Source organism: Nestor notabilis, unplaced genomic scaffold (genome assembly GCF_000696875.1).
Source record: "Nestor notabilis isolate BGI_N333 unplaced genomic scaffold, ASM69687v1 Scaffold7018, whole genome shotgun sequence".
In the NCBI taxonomy this organism is placed as follows: Eukaryota; Metazoa; Chordata; class Aves; order Psittaciformes; family Psittacidae; genus Nestor; species Nestor notabilis.
In genome coordinates this window covers 1-15759 of record NW_009941405.1, presented here as the reverse complement: position 1 = coordinate 15759, position 15759 = coordinate 1, and the positions used below count along the sequence as shown (strand labels likewise).

At 38.7% G+C, this 15759-nt stretch overlaps 1 protein-coding gene across 1 annotated transcript; it reads right to left on the bottom strand.

Annotated features, from left to right (window-relative positions):
• Positions 1–3357: 3357 nt before the first annotated feature.
• Positions 3358–15530, bottom strand: SMPDL3A (sphingomyelin phosphodiesterase, acid-like 3A). The gene is made up of 8 exons (XM_010020865.1): positions 15410–15530; positions 14305–14518; positions 12695–12839; positions 9614–9710; positions 8236–8414; positions 7050–7230; positions 5015–5139; positions 3358–3841 (listed from the first exon to the last, which is right to left on the bottom strand). The coding sequence occupies exons 1-8, from the start codon at positions 15528–15530 to the stop codon at positions 3530–3532; spliced, it is 1374 nt and encodes a 457-aa protein (XP_010019167.1). The 3' UTR covers positions 3358–3529.
• Positions 15531–15759: the final 229 nt, after the last annotated feature.

Here is a 15759-nt window from a genome sequence, read left to right as displayed (position 1 = left end):
TGGACCACAAGGAACTACATGTACTTAGTTACATTCACCACTTCCATTTTAGTAACAGTATGTTCACTTACTGCCCTTCTTCTCCACTCATTTCAATTTCTTCAGGTTGGCAAGTGAAAAACAACAGGAATTTTGAGCTCACATCCAGACACTATGGAGTGCCCCAATCTAACGCAATTAACATTGGCCTCTGGGTGCACCTTCACCTTAGTATGGATGGGGAGCACACCTTTGAACAGTTTACTGATCATCCCCACTTACTGTGCTTTTATTCACATTACAGAATGCTCTTGGCGAGTGCTCTTTCAGATGCAATGCAGTTGGCAGCTGCCCTTCAAGGGTACATCTAATGTCCTCCAACTGCTAATGAATGTGCAGCAGTCACATCAGCTCCTCAGCATCAACTCTCCTGTTAAAGAAGGCACTTCTATTAGGCTGCAGTACCTGTTAATGTAAACATAAGATCAGACAGTTAACTCCAGTAGAGAATTAAAGTATAGAAACTAATTGGAAGGAGACACCCGCCTGTTTAGTGATAGGTCTCGTTTCCATCACATCCCTTTTCTGCTGGCTAGCTGAGCTGGACTCCGAGGATACCTTCCACAGGCTCCAGGTCTTCCCTGGATGTGGGATGAGACCTGCACCTCCCGCAGGGTTCAGGATCCATTGTGTGACATGACCTCTAGGAGCCAGCAACCATTTAAGACCCAGAGAAAGTGTACTACATGGCAGTACTGCTACAAAGAGTAACAGTACTTCCTTCAGAAACTAGAAATTAAATCCTAGAATGTTTGAGAAATGACTCTCCTTGTTTATATGTCTCAAGTTTAATTGTAGATAAATGAAAAAGTTTTTTTCCTCCACTAGGTGGTGTAATTTGTCTTTCTGACAAATGTGGCCCTACAACTATCCCCCTTATCTTTCATTCAAGGTGGGGACACAAGATACAGTATGAAAAGTGAAATGGAAATCTGGTCTACAGGAGCCAGTAACTTTACCAGGTCATGTCTCTTGGGTATTTTCTATGATTCCTTAAAAAAAGCTGCTGTCAGGAAAGGTTAACTCACCTTTAAGACATTCCTAGTTCCATGAAGGAATAAAGTATGAGATGAAACAAAAATGCCATGATCACTCTCTATTTCCCCTTACACCCCAGTGCCATCTAAGCTGTTCATGTGATTTATCTCATTTTTTTTTAAAGTGTAACATTCCAAGAAGCTCTCTCATTGGTTTATGTCTGAGTTACAAGATAATGCGTACTCCTGCATCTTTCTTGGTCAGTTATGCTTGAACTTGCATGAGTATAGTTACATACAGGAGAAACAGAGAATACTAGCCTGCATAACAAGGTGTATCTTGGAGGATATACCCTGGCTAAATGTAATCCTGGTGGATATATCCCTCTGGCTGAAACAAAACCAAACCTCCTTGGCTGATGCCATCTAACTCTTGGCTTCAATTAAAGTTCAAATTTTAAAAAAGTATGTCTGGGTCCTATCTTGCTATTTTGACATTTGTAGGCATTTATTTGTTCATGCTCACTAAATAACATCCACTGGCACACATATTAAAAAAACCAAAAAGAAATCTAGGAAGCAAGATGCCCAAAAACCCATCAGCAGCATACCACTCCTCCTAAAAATCTTTATCTACTTAGCACGTGGTTCAATTCTCCCTCAAGTTCAGCAATAAAGAAGTCCTTAGTGGAAGAATACAACTTGATAGTTTTTATAGTATTTCCAGGATGTCTTGTAGGTATTAAGCTTACACAGAAGTCACAGAACTCACAGAAATAAACCAGTATGAGAGAAGAGGCAGTTGTGCAAAGCACAAGACTGAATACAACAAAACCCTTCTGGCAAATTGTAGGCAGCTCAGCCGATCTACCAATTGCAATTGCCCTTCAGCTATCTGCCCACAACTTTGATTACTTGCCCTTGGAGAACTGATACAGGTAACACAGGCATTCTTTACTGAACACACCCATGAGAACTGCAACCAGTGAATACAGCCAACAGAGAGGGAACCATCAGCTTTCAGCTCTGAAACTTTCCAGTACTTCCTCACAGTCACAGTCTGTATAGAACTCACATTAATTCAAGTTATTTACATACGCAGACACATTCGAGATCAGCCAGAGCACATAGCTCTAAAGTATTTAAATGCCCACCATGCATTTCCAAGCAATTTAAAATATAGGACTGCCTACTGTGAATTATTAATGGCATTTCTAAACATTAGTGCTACCGGAGGATTAGTTTCTGAATGCAAAATTAGCAAACCAGTCTTTCTTCTGTGGATGATTGATGCATGACGAATCTGAGGTATCTGCTTCTACAGTTTAAGTACTAGACTTAGAAAATTTGTCTGGAAATATTTTGCATAAGTTCCTCAACAGCTACAGTAAAGGCTTTAATCACATGAAAATAAACAGCAATTGGATTTCTCACAACCCCTTCTGCAGCTCCAATTATTCTGGAATAATACTATCTGGAGTAGGGTCTGTATGATATTCTATTAACCAAAGGTTCCAAATGTACAGCTCTTGATGTGACAGAAAAATAGGTAAAGGTCCTTCCTAGTTAGACACATGAGAGAAAATGGCCTTCTTAATGTTATCATGTGTGCACATTTAATCACAAAAGGAACAAGTGGTCTGTGCAATCGTAAATTCACACATGCAATAATCACATTAAGTATGAGACTACTTTATGAAAAAAACCTGAAAAACATGTCAAGTGCATGTTTACCTGTGCTGCAAAGATAATGTATATGCTATGTCTACCTAGTGATGTTGATCAATTTAAACCTGATTTAAAGTCTGCTGTAAAATACCATACCAGGAGACTGCTTGATAGCAGTACCAGTGTACACAGCTGTGCCATCAGAAAAAAACACTTTGTGCTGGTTAAACACACACATTCTGACAAAATACATGAAGTATTCATAGGATGGAGGTTTGGGTTCCACTGAGACACTTTCATGCTGTCATTAGAATATGCCCCTAAGCAGAGGTGGGTTTAAGGGGTTAAGAAGGAAAAGGAAAATTGGCACAGGGAGATACCTAGTATTGGCATTACATCAACAATATAAATGCACTCCAGTCTCAGCAAATGCCGGTTTTGCAGATTTCAGTTTGCAAATTGTGACGGCAGATGGTTAAAACCTGCCCCCGTACAAATCCCATGCCTGAAATGGCATTGCCTACATTTACACATCCTGAGAAAACAGACTTGGATTCCTAAAGATCTGAGTGAGTAACTTCTATTACCACATACTGGGATGGCTGTTATAGAGGGTACAGGACACTTGAAACAACAGCAAAGTCTCTCTCCACTATTATGTAGCCAATAAACTTTTATTTAGATGTGGAAGAAAAACATGTTTACCAGAAGAAAGATCTAGGGAGATTTATTGCTTTCCTGAAATTCAGAGAAGTCCCACAGGCTCTTACTGCTTGAGTGAAAGGATGAGCAGGTTCCTTAAATCATAGGCTAAAGTCAGTATCAGCATAAACTGCACAGAGACTTCAACTCCATATTGCTTCCCGATTGATACAATCTGTGTATGAGGAGTAATCCAAATACTGGATTGCACATATTTGGCAGGTCTTGCACCCCTCTTCACAGACAATGGTATTGTCATAACTCACAATGAAGTTACTGTAATACTGTTCAAACAGTGTGCTGTGTGGGACAGACAACTGCTTGGCCATTTCATACAGGCTTTCTGGCTTCAGGTCTTCAATGCCATAAGCTTTAGTCAGAATATATTCTAATTTCCAGTTCGATTCATTTTTCTTGTTAGCATCTCTGAGGTCCAAGTAAAACTGCCAAAGATCCTACAGTTAAAAAAAAAAAAAAAAACAAAACACAAGAGAGAGAGAAAGAAAAAGTAGGCATGGCTGTATTGCTTTCTTCCCTGCTTCATTAAATCTCTAGAGTGATATATTGATTAGGAAGCTGTCACTCCTCATTATTCACAACTGAATAGAAGGTCATGTCCCACCCCAAGAGCTGGGCTTACACCCAAAGCTAGTACTTGCAGTGCAGTAATGGTGGGGGGATGGAGCAAAGAAGAAAAAGGAGCTACAAAAGGCAGCAGTGGCAGTGTTAGAGGTCTTCCTGACCAAACGGTAAACCAAAATCCACTGCGCCCATGTCTGTTTTAGGAGTGGGGCAAAAGGGTGAGAACCAGAAGGTTTTATTCTGTGGGCATTGCTTGAGGCACAGAATGGAAAGAAGGAGGACAGCCCAAGGAGAACTTAACGGAAAGGGGGAGATGGAAATGCAGGAGTAAAATCTGCACTGGAAAGGAGCAGCCTGTGTTAGCATAGGTCTCCAGAGAGAAACCCCAGTCCCAGTCAAGCTGCAGGATGCACTGTCATTGAACTCAGAGAAGTTATGATTTTACTCTGAATTACAGAGAATATCCCGAGTCAATCAGAGCCAAAGCAGTTACATGGGATTCGGTTTATATCAAAAAATCACATGAGACTACAGACGCATTTTACATTTTTTCCATCTAAATTTATCTAGAAGTTCCTATAAGAAGCAACTCTGTATAGGAGAGTGTGTGATTACAGAAGACATCATATGATTAAAAGTACTTTTCTTCATCTGCTCTTCTACACCCTTTAAAAGTTTTCATAGACTGCATCCCAACACTCAGGCTATCACCAGCAAACAACACTGGCTTGTAAAGAAGCCCAGGATTTAGGTGAACCTTCCTCACTGTTGCAGAGCTCCCTGCAAATAGGATTCTGACCAGAAAATTTCTGCCTGTCTTTGATTCTATGTCATAAGAATATTCCATAGAGAACAGGAAGTACTGGGTAGTATTGCAGGCACAGAAACACTGACCAAGTTCCTTTCCTTTTCCCAGGAAGAAAAACAAAGACTAAACACCGAAGTTGTACCAACAGCCATAATAACACAAAGGTTGATATTTCAGTGTAATTTTTAATGACATTATATTTAGATGTCTTAAACTATGCTTTCAAATCTTTACTTACCAGCAAGCTATAATCAAGAACATCATATTGATAAAATCTAACACCAGGGTTATTGGACTCCATTTGCCATATACTCTTCACTGGGGTTACAGCAGGTGCCACAAACAAAGAATTTACTGGCTTTTCTGCAGGAAGAGGGAAGGTGAGGAAACAGTTCCCTTTCAATCATTTCTTTCTCAAACAAATGTTTTTGTAGAGAACCAACACAGCAAGAACCAGAGCAACTGGCTTAAGTACATCAGCATTTTCTTTCCCCTGGAATAGCTCTCTCTCTGTGAAATCCTTCTGTACTTCCACTGGATAGAACTAAATCTGTGTAAAATACCACAGTACACATTCCAGTGCGTACCAGTTCAGATTGTCTATAGTACAGGCTTCCCACCAATTCAACTATCTGTGCAAAATGGTCTTGCCTGTATATAAGATCTCTGTATTTTGCCTATTTCTACTCAAGAAATACTAAAAACTTTTAGTTGCTGTCCCCATGCTAAATTTTACATACTGTTTTATGTATTTTTTTCCTTTATATTTATGATGTTATTAGAAACACCAGGGTATCATCACCTGCATCGTGACTTCAGTCATTCAGACTAGTAGTATGTGAACAGCAACTGAAACATGAGGATGCACACCAGTTTTAATGAGACGTAATAGCAGGTAAGTATGTAGCAAGCTTCTCTGTGAACACAAAAGCAGCCCGAACTATCCCTGTATCTGACAACATCACAGCTGTGAAATCATAAGGTCAGTCTCCACATATAAGCAGAAGCTCTGGAAGCTAGGAAATTAGAAGGTTCTTCTGGAGAAGATAAAACTGAGCTCTGTGTCTCAGTACACTGATGCTGGCTACAGTATTACAGTTATCTTGAATTTTCTGGAATTCTGTTGAGAGGAAAATGGCATGAATAGAAGACAGCCTAAAACTGTATGGATAAACACAAACTGTACTCAGCCACAGCAATTAATTTTTTTAAATTTTAGACGCAAAATTATTAAAATAACTTGGAAGCAATTACTTGCACATGCAAACTGTAATGACAAGGCACCAAGATCGATCTGTTCTCAGCGAAATTTGCAGTAGAGGTGATGATTTCACGCACAAATGAGACAAAGAACAAAAATATGTAGGTATGCCTTGAATGACACTAAAAAACCCCCGAACAAATAAATAAAAAGCTCATTCTTTCATTAGGACTGAATTCCTTTTTACTGGAGATTAATTTCATGGTAATGCCATGTAAAAAGGTGAATTATTTAGAATACTGTTACCCCAGACAGCATTTTGGGCATTGTTTTTATGAGTTCTTATATAGCAGTTAGAGCCAATTAATATTTGGATATTTTCCATAAACCAAAACAATAGACCTCTCGCTGTTCTATGGCGCAGACACAAACGTTTAACCAGTTACTTTTTAGAAATTTTCTGTTAGAGATGTTAGAGTGCTCCATACAGCCATGGCCATACTTAAAACTAAGGGATTACAAAGCAGTATTTTCAGACCTGGGTGCTTTTCTTGAAGGGAAATTAGCTGATCTAAGAGATGCAACAGGCAGAGACTTTCTTTCCCCTGACTCCCACTTACCCTTATCTTAATTAACTTTGAAACAGCAGGGAACTCAGCAGAGAGGCACAGTAATGATGCAGGAAACAGAAGAACATAGAGCATGTCTAGTCGGCCTGAGAACATTCCCTCTGACACATTATACAATAGCAACTGGCTAGTGTAATTTGCCCATGTCACTGTGAGAGCGGAGAGGAAAGACTAGAAATTCTTGTCTAGGCATAAGCACTCATTAAAAAAAAAAAAAGGAAGCTTGGGGAATCTCTTCTGACTTCAACAAAAAACCAGTCTGCCTTGCAAGGTTCTCTTCAGGAAAAAAAGAATGGCAGTGTGTAAGGCTTGAATTCTTGCAGACAAATACCAATATTCCCTTATTTCTTTATTCAATTATTTATAGTAAGAACATGCAAAAAAAGCATTAATTTGCTTTTAATCAAGAAGAAAAAAATAAATAATTCAACAAGCATCATTACCTTCTTCATCCAGGAGGACCATGATACTATCTCTATGGGTATGTCCAAAAAACTGCCCCACAATTACATTACTGTATTTGCGAAAAATCTTTACCAGTCTCTCATTGTAGTACTCCCTGATAGCTGTAGTATTCCTTGCATATGGCAAGTATCCTATTGGTACATGTCCTATTATATATACCTAAGGAATTAGATATAGAAAGCACAATTAGCACCTTCATTTGAAATTCACACTTTCAGCTGTAACTTAAAAATGGTTACCACAATTTCATAATAATGCTATCTTAGAAATGGCATTCTGAAAGCTGTAAATCATAACAGTTATGTTATACAAAATACAAACAATAAAAATGTTTAAATTCATAATGAGAAAAAAAAATAGATTTTTTTTTATATACGTAATTCAGTATATTCTTGGGGAAAAAAGTTCTGATAAATCTACATGTGATTTTGGGCCAAAAGAAGATTTCATCAATTATTTCAAATGAAAAAATAAGTTACTAGGGCAAGATTTATGATGTGACACCTCAAGGGCACAGTAAGAAAAAATTGTGTTACAGTATTACAGAGCCTGCATGGTCAGGGAGTCACCAGAAACATGGAAGAACTGGTTAAAACCCCTCTATCTGAGGTTGAGACTTGGTTCCAACTGCACAAACTAACTAATATGCTGCAGGGTTTTATGAAGAAGGGAAATTTTTCCTCTCTCCTGACTGTAATATAGCACTATTAAATTTACCACACCGTAGCAAAATGTAAACATGTTTCAAATTAAACACTTTTTCTGGTCAGATGATTATCCAATCCCCACGCTAATCAACCAAACACAAGCCAATAGTTTATAACCTCACTTCAAAACCTGGCTATTACAGGACAACTTATTATAACACTCAAATCACAGCAATTGCTGCAGCCCAGCTAAGTTTTGTGGTCAACAAACTCCTTTCTAATTTCTAATACTCGTAATTCCATAAAAATATAAATGAAATATGCTTGCTTTTGTCTCAGACCAAGGCCAATGCGTTTGTCAACTGCATTGTGACAAATGAAATTTTGATTTTGCAGTTATCTTTGGCAACATTAATATTCTTTTAGAATCGTATCTGCATTTTGTCTCTGCTTCTTTTTTTTTTCCTTTTCAAAGTTTAAATAAGTAATGCTGATGGGTTCTGCTCACAGCCCCTACCTTCTCCTTCTTTTGTGAAGAGGTTTCTAGTATTCCCTCCAGCCAGGCAAACTGATCGGCTGGGTCAGTGATATTCACAGTTACACTGTTGGGGCTGTAATATAAATTTGTGTTCAGACTGATTATCCTGAGTGGTTGAGAGCTATCGCTGGATTCAAACAGCTGCGTGTAGAAACCACCTGTGAAAATAAGGCCAACACCATCTGAAAAATTAAATGCTTTAAAGCACAATTTAGGAATGGAAGTACAATACTGACAAAATATTCAGCCTTACTCTAACAAAATAGAATATAGCATGTTTATTCAAGCCATCACAACAGAACATCTTAAGAATCTGTTTTTAGCAACATTTTAGTTGCTATGAGTTGCCTTAGTGTTTACTTGACAGTTTCCAGATGCAACTATCCAACTGACACATAAGAAGTGCCCTGTAACATTTCTTCCCCATTAAGAGATGCAGGAATTGTTAAAAAGTCCACATTTCTTGGAATTCCAAAAACTTACAGGTTCTTGCAGGAAGAACTGTTTCAGTTCAGTAGCCTTGTTACTCTGAAAATCATTTAACTTCAGACTGGAGTATAATGAAAAGTAAAGAACATGTTTTTTCAACCCAAGCTCCTAAAACTCTCCATTGCATACAAAGCTTCTTCAATAGGTGCAACTTCATAGTGCATGGACTTCAGTGGAGCCATGGCAACAGAGCTATAACAATATACTTCAACTTAAGATCTGCCCCTTTGAGGTTTTTTCCTATTAGGGTTTCTACTTCCACTCTTACCCAGAGTTCCTTCTCATTCAGGACACAAAACCACAAATTGAAACTTTCGAATCACTAAGGTTTGAGTGGATTGGAACTTGGGTTGAACTTTTCAGTCCTTTGCTAAAAAGAAAAATCATAATTAGGTACAAATATTCTACTAGTTTAGTATGTTGGAAGCAAATACAATGCAATTAACAGTATCATCACCAAGGCTATGTACTAGCCTAACTAGAACAAATATGTGCCTATTCAGTATGCTCTGAAATACATGTAGTAACAAAACAGAAACAACACTTCATCCACTTCTTACAACCAAATTTAGGTCTTCTTGTGCATCATAGGCCTTTACCTAAAAAGCACTATGAGGTCTTTGGTACAAAGCAAATAATACTGTACATGTTACAAGAAGCAGTAATTATTGCATCAGAAAAGAATAAATGTACTCTGAAGATAAGCACTCCTATTCAAAAACACAAATACTTCTTCCAGGAGAAGCTATTATAGACAATCCATTGTACTGATACATCTTGTAAGACTTAGCTAAACAATTGGGACAAACTTATAGAAACATTAGTTTTCTAAGCCCTAGCTTTAAAATGCATTACTGGCATATTTTACCTTTTCTGAAGGTATTGATTGCTTCATCTGTTAGCCAAGGATTCCAAAAATCTGCTACAGCATTGTAAACTTCACTGGTAGTTACAGGAAGCTGATCCTGTGACAGAGCAGAACCTGCCTAAGTCTTAGCATTCACAGACAGACACAAAAAAACACCCAAGAACAACAACAAAAATATCACTAAATTATCCCTTAACATGTAAGTATATCCAGCCATCACCAAGAAGAATGCAAGAAAAGATAAAAATTCTAAACATCCACTATGGCTGATCAGGAACAAATGCCTGAAATTAGAATTGACTGCATGGCCTTATTAATGCATTGATCAACTAATGCCAGAAATATATCAACCCTTAGGAGCACAGCAGAGTGAAAAACCACACATTATGCAAAATTAATAAATATATACACTGAAGATTCAAAGTCTAAAAGGAAAGTCTCTTGGAGGAAAAGCTTGAATATTAGCTTCTTTTTGCAGAAGGTGAATTTTTCAAGCAACTTCAGGTTCATAGGAGTTTCCCAAAACTCCACTATGGCCCTCATAAACATTCTGATTAAATTCACAAACATTTCCATGATATCCTGTATTTCTAGTAACAAAACATTTAAAATGTATAAGTGTTGTCAATGTTTTCTCCCACTGGCTCCAATTAGGACTGTAGCACTCTTCAGTCTGAGCCAAGTGCCACAGCCTGGTAAGAGCCATGCTGTCAATTAACCCTAACAGGAAGATTCCAGCCTGTCCTTGCCTTACCTAAAATACCTGCTTGGATTCGAGGATCCAGAAGAAAAAAACAGAGGTCGAAAAATAGGCACACTATTACAGTGCATGTTTTCTTAAACATAAAATTTGACCTTTCTAAGATCTTTGAAACTAAACCTATGTTATTAGAGGCTTAGGCACTAAGTCTCTGTCTGGCAGTAGTGCAATCAGAAGTCTGTTCAGACATTTGTTGCCTGCAGTGCACTGATACCAGTTATTAAGAAAGCTTTGAGCCATACCAGTTCAGCCAGAGCTAACAGGCACTAACAGACATAGCAAAACGTGATCTCAGATAAGAGGCCATGTCACAGACTGAAGGTGGTTTGGACCCAGGCAAGCCAGTGCTCTGTGAACTTGTGGATTAGACAGCAATTTGAGAATTTGTTTTAAGCAGGGACAAGGGTGTGAAATAAGTAAGACTATGCAGAAAAACCGAGGTCACAATATACAATCTGAAAGGTACTCCAATGCTTGACTAACCTGAGTAGTATTTTTAATAGGCTTTGCAAGAAAAATCAGCCAAGACCATTAAATCGTTAAGACGGACAGGTCAGAACACAATAGAAAGCAATAAAATTCTCTGGTGCATGGTGAGCACACAGCTTTCACGCTTGCTCTGGAACAGCCTACAGTGTGTGGCTTGCTCCACATTGCTTCCAGTCAACAGGACATTTGCCAAGCATGTCCACATGAAAAACAAAATGTCATCAACAGCCAACAAAAAAACCCAGAACATCAACCTGAAATGAACCCATAGTGGGGAATTTCTGATCCCATGGTCTTTCTCAAGCAGTAACATAAAGTTCTGTGAGTTCTCCACATCGGTAAAGCCTGCCATTTCAAAGCGAAGTATCACAGAAACACTCCTGTGTGGTTTTGTGCAGAGAACTAAAACTGTTACTCCAATCAGCAACCTGTTTCAAAATACTATTCGCTACACACTTGCCCCTCCCCCCCACCTCCTCCCAGCCATCTTTTTCCTATCTTCAGATTTAATTTCACAAATGAAACTCCTTTGTTGGAAAAGTCACTACTATCTGTCTACAAGGTTACTGAAAACAGTTGTTTCTTCTATACCAAAGGAGACTGCCAAATGACAACCATTCTCTTTAAAGACTTTTTAAAATGCAAAACAAAACAAAGCACTGAGTGAGACTTCAGTTGGAGTGTTATTTACCAAAATACTTTACCAGTGTTTCTGGTGAACCAGCCTGGCCCCATCACTGCCTATGGCAGGCTGAGGCTCTACCAGAGTAAGAATGCAAGAGACCGAAGTCCCAGCTTGGTTTGTGTGCTCGCATTTCCAAGACATGTTTAGCTCTTATTTTGTCTTCCACATTTCTCTTTCCCCTCTCTGAGCACCTCCTTTACTCCTGATTTGGGAATAACTCCAGCAACGACACAAGCAATGATACAATCACCTACTACGCTGTGATACACCCTGATAGGCCTAATGAATATCACAGAAAGCTGGAATGAAAGTCCTTGGGGGTAGAAGGGGGAGTACTGAATTTCCACTAGGCATTTCAAACAAAATATTTTCATTGACCTCCTCCACATCCCTTATGATCCTCTCAGATCCAATGACAGAACCTGCTTCTGTGTCCTGTGTGCTGCCAGGTCAACCCACAATATGCTTTAAAGGACACATGAAGCAACTGTTTACTTTTGAGCTATGCCAAAAACAATATTCGCAGAACACTGAAAGTAAAAAAAGCACTGTCCTCAGCTGCAATGACCCACATATCCCAGTAAATCATCAATGCAAGTATTTCTAAGTGTCCAGTAAGGAAAGAAAAAAAAATGTATTTTTAAGAATAGTGGCAAAACTATGGGAACATCACAAAAATTCTGCCATTTGTCTGATAAAAAAACATCCAGTGATGTCAGCAGACAGATTTCCAGTATGCCTTTCAATAGGCCTTGAATCTTACCACAGGTTCACAGATCCACTAAGATCATTTCTCTTAGATTAAGTTATTGTAGACACATGCATGACTTAGCAAGAAAAAATAAGTGTGTATTAACTATGATAAGACCTGGTGGTTCTAAGCCATAAGCAGTACTTCTGCATGACCTCAGGCAATGTAGATTTTGCCTGGTATCAATGTTTGCTTGGGTAACTTAACACACACACACACACAGATGTACTTTCTGCTCTTGAATGGAACTATTTATAATTTAAATGCTAATTGAAGGACTGTAGAATAATGTTTCCAGAAGGATACACAAATTTAACTCTTATTTTTCACACCTGCTTTCTGAGAGGCTAGGAACACACTCAACAGGATAATAAACAAATTGCTAACTTGTTTTACCTGTGGCCAGTAGTCGTGATTGCCCAAGGCGGGGAAAACCTGAAGATTTGGAAAGAAATTACGAATTGTAGAAGTCATATTGCCAATGATGCTAATGACCAACTTTGTAGAGAGTTCTTTTACAGGAACATGAGGAGGGCTATCTCTGGAAAAGGAAAAGGCTTTATTAACAAAGGTTTATCAGCAACATAAGGAAAAAAAAAAAAGGAAAAAAAACCTGCAAGCACATCTACATTCTAGCATGTAACAGTACTATAAGACTCTTTAACTAAAATCATCAAATTGCCTGAAAGGCTGCCTACTAAGGCTTTAAAAAACAAACAAAGTTGACTAATGTTTATCCTATGATTCACATTTATCATTAACTAAGATTTCTTAGAAATTAAATTAATTCAACTTCATCATTTTGAGCTACTGTTCAGTTTGGGTTATGTATCTCCATCATCAGCACAACTTTCTAAGTTATTTTTCCCCTTTCAACAACACTCTGTTCAAAATTAAGTACAATAAGGCAAGTGACATAATCACTGTCTCTACATACTCGTATTTCTTAATACCCTTCCCCCAGCAAAATTAAGTGACATACCAACTTTCCAGAAAAAAAAAACCCACCTTGTAGTTCTCACTCAAAGATACTAATCTCTGTGATAAATTATCCATTGATTCATACCATAAAAAATGATGTGATGGTAGAATGCAGGATTTTGCTATGCAGAAGGGTAAATTAATGCTACCTTTTAGGAATACCTAGAAAGAAACAGGGTATGGTACTATCGAACTACTCATATGCCTCCCTTTCACACTTCTTTCTCCAGTCCCACTGCTAAGGCACACAAAGCCTCACAAAAAACACTTGTGTGTGAGAGAGAGAAAGTAGCATTATGCCCATTTTCTAATAAGGAAGATTGGCACAGAAAAGGTAAATACTCTACTCAACAGGCAACTGCACACATCCAAAATACTGCAGTAAGGGAGTATGAAACCACACTTCTTCAAAAGTACATGTAGCTTTAAGTGATAGTAATGGAGAGACAGGATCTACAACAGTTATCCTCCCCTTGTGAGACCCTGATCTAGAATTCATATGGGCACTGAACCTGAATGGTAACTTTATACACTTAAAAAATACATAAATTGTATTATTGTTTGAGTCTAGTTACCGCTTACCAAATAAATATAATTAAAGGGTGTCTTCTAAAAGTAGATACACTTTAGATTTAATGACTCTAAGACCTACAAAATCTAATACCTCCCATAACAATTCATTCCAGTCATTTAATCCCCTGACATTTCTTCTTGCTTTTTCCACTTCCCACCCTCCACACAACATTTCTAACAACTTTAATACCATCATGTGATAAATGCCCAGTGAACAGTCCAACAACACCCAGAAGTTATCGGAGAGATCAAAATCTGTTCCTGAGGCCTTATATTCTCACTCAGTCTTCCACTTATTAGCCATTCAGATAACTAAAGGGACTAATTTAAAAGTAGTGTTTGTGAGATAATACACTCGTATCTGTTGGTGCAAATATACATGTATGAATTACTGCACTATATGGTTATCCAGCTGTTAAAAACTTGAACTGCAGAATGACTTGAACACTTACCCTGTCCAAACCATGAATGAAACCTCCTGTTTTGAATCTTTCATGAATTCAAATGCTGACAAAATAAGTTGATATGGAGAATCACATAAAAAGTCTCCAAAAGGGCCTGGGTTGGATGCATTGGCTCCTTTGGAAGAAGAACAAACTTTGGTGCGATCAGGGGTAATGTGGTAAGTTGGATCTAAATGTAGATCAGATATATGCCAGAACTGCCCTGTTTTCAGAAAACAAAGATTACAGAAAATATATTATTTGTATTTGAACTACATATACATGGGGCCAAGTTTGCTCCAATTTGTCTACTGCTATTCCTCTTTCAAGTTTTGAAAGGAAGAATAAACTTAATTTGATTGGCCTGCCTGATACGTTCGGGCGAGTTCTGCATTCCTGACAAAGAGTCCTTCGCATAGTCTGCTCATAAAAACTGGAAATAGAAGCAGAAGCATAGGTTTAAGCTGTTCAGCAGAAACAGAAGTGGAGGTTGGTGGGGACAGGAAAATCAGGTCTTTTTCATTAATAGCAATCTGGAAAGTAGAGGAGGCAATAGGAGAACTTCTCCACTCCACCTGAGAAGAGAGGGAGTTGCATATTAATCATTTTTCCAGACCTTCCCTGGCTAGAAGCTACTATAAAAGATCACAGTCTAGAAAGAAAGGCAAGAAACGGCATGTGTGCAAAAATCTCAATGCTCTTCATCTCACCAGCAGCCACAGTAGCAAAGAGACTGGGCTTCTCACCAGACAGAGTGTGTCAGCCTTACTCACTACTTTCCAGGCTGACACAGTCTCAGTTCCTGCTACTTAGCACGGCACAGATAAAGGAGCTGAGAAGTCTAATATGGTGAATGGGACAAATTAAGCTTTATTAGACTACCACCCTTCAGGTTTCATGTAAAAGAAGGTAATTTCTATCAGTTTCAAAGTACTTGGGAAAGGCACACGTGTATTTGGGGGAGTGATTGTGAAACTAGGACCGATAAATTGATTTTTCCCAAGGTCACATGCTCATGCAAAGCGAGCAGCACGCGACTCGACCCCATGGAGTTTTATTTCAGGAAGCAAAGACCAGCAATGCTCTTCAAACCCTGCAGAACTGTGACTCCTACCAACAGGTGACAGAGAAACACGCCTGGACGCTGCTGTGTGTTTGGTCCGAGGCACGTGCGAGTCACAAGGAATGAAAATCCTGTGGAAACCCATCTCGGAGCCCTCGCTGGCATACACCATCACTCCACTGATCACGCCAGGCAGAGCACGTGTGTGTTTGCTGACAGCACAGGAACCAAACTTCATGTTTGCAGAGTGTGCCTCAGGACACCACGCCAAAGGCAGGGCAGGTCTCATCTTACCTGCCACCGGCCGGAGTGCCAGCCTGGCTAACTAAACGTAAACCTCATTTAACCCCCAATACCTGAATAGCTATATATTTACTTATCTGTAAGTCACGTGAAGTTGA

What these genes read in the sequence shown, in the direction of transcription:
- SMPDL3A (XM_010020865.1), bottom strand. Translation starts at nt 15,530, where the DNA reads ATGGTGTATGCCAGCGAGGGCTCCGAGATGGGTTTCCACAGGATTTTC. An exon ending in TCATTCATGGTTTGGACAGG is followed by an intron (nt 12,840 to 14,304) that starts GTAAGTGTTCAA and finishes TTCCTTTTCCAG; the next exon opens with AGATAGCCCTCCTCATGTTC. An exon ending in GGTCCTCCTGGATGAAGAAG is followed by an intron (nt 5,140 to 7,049) that starts GTAATGATGCTT and finishes CTCTTCCTGCAG; the next exon opens with AAAAGCCAGTAAATTCTTTG.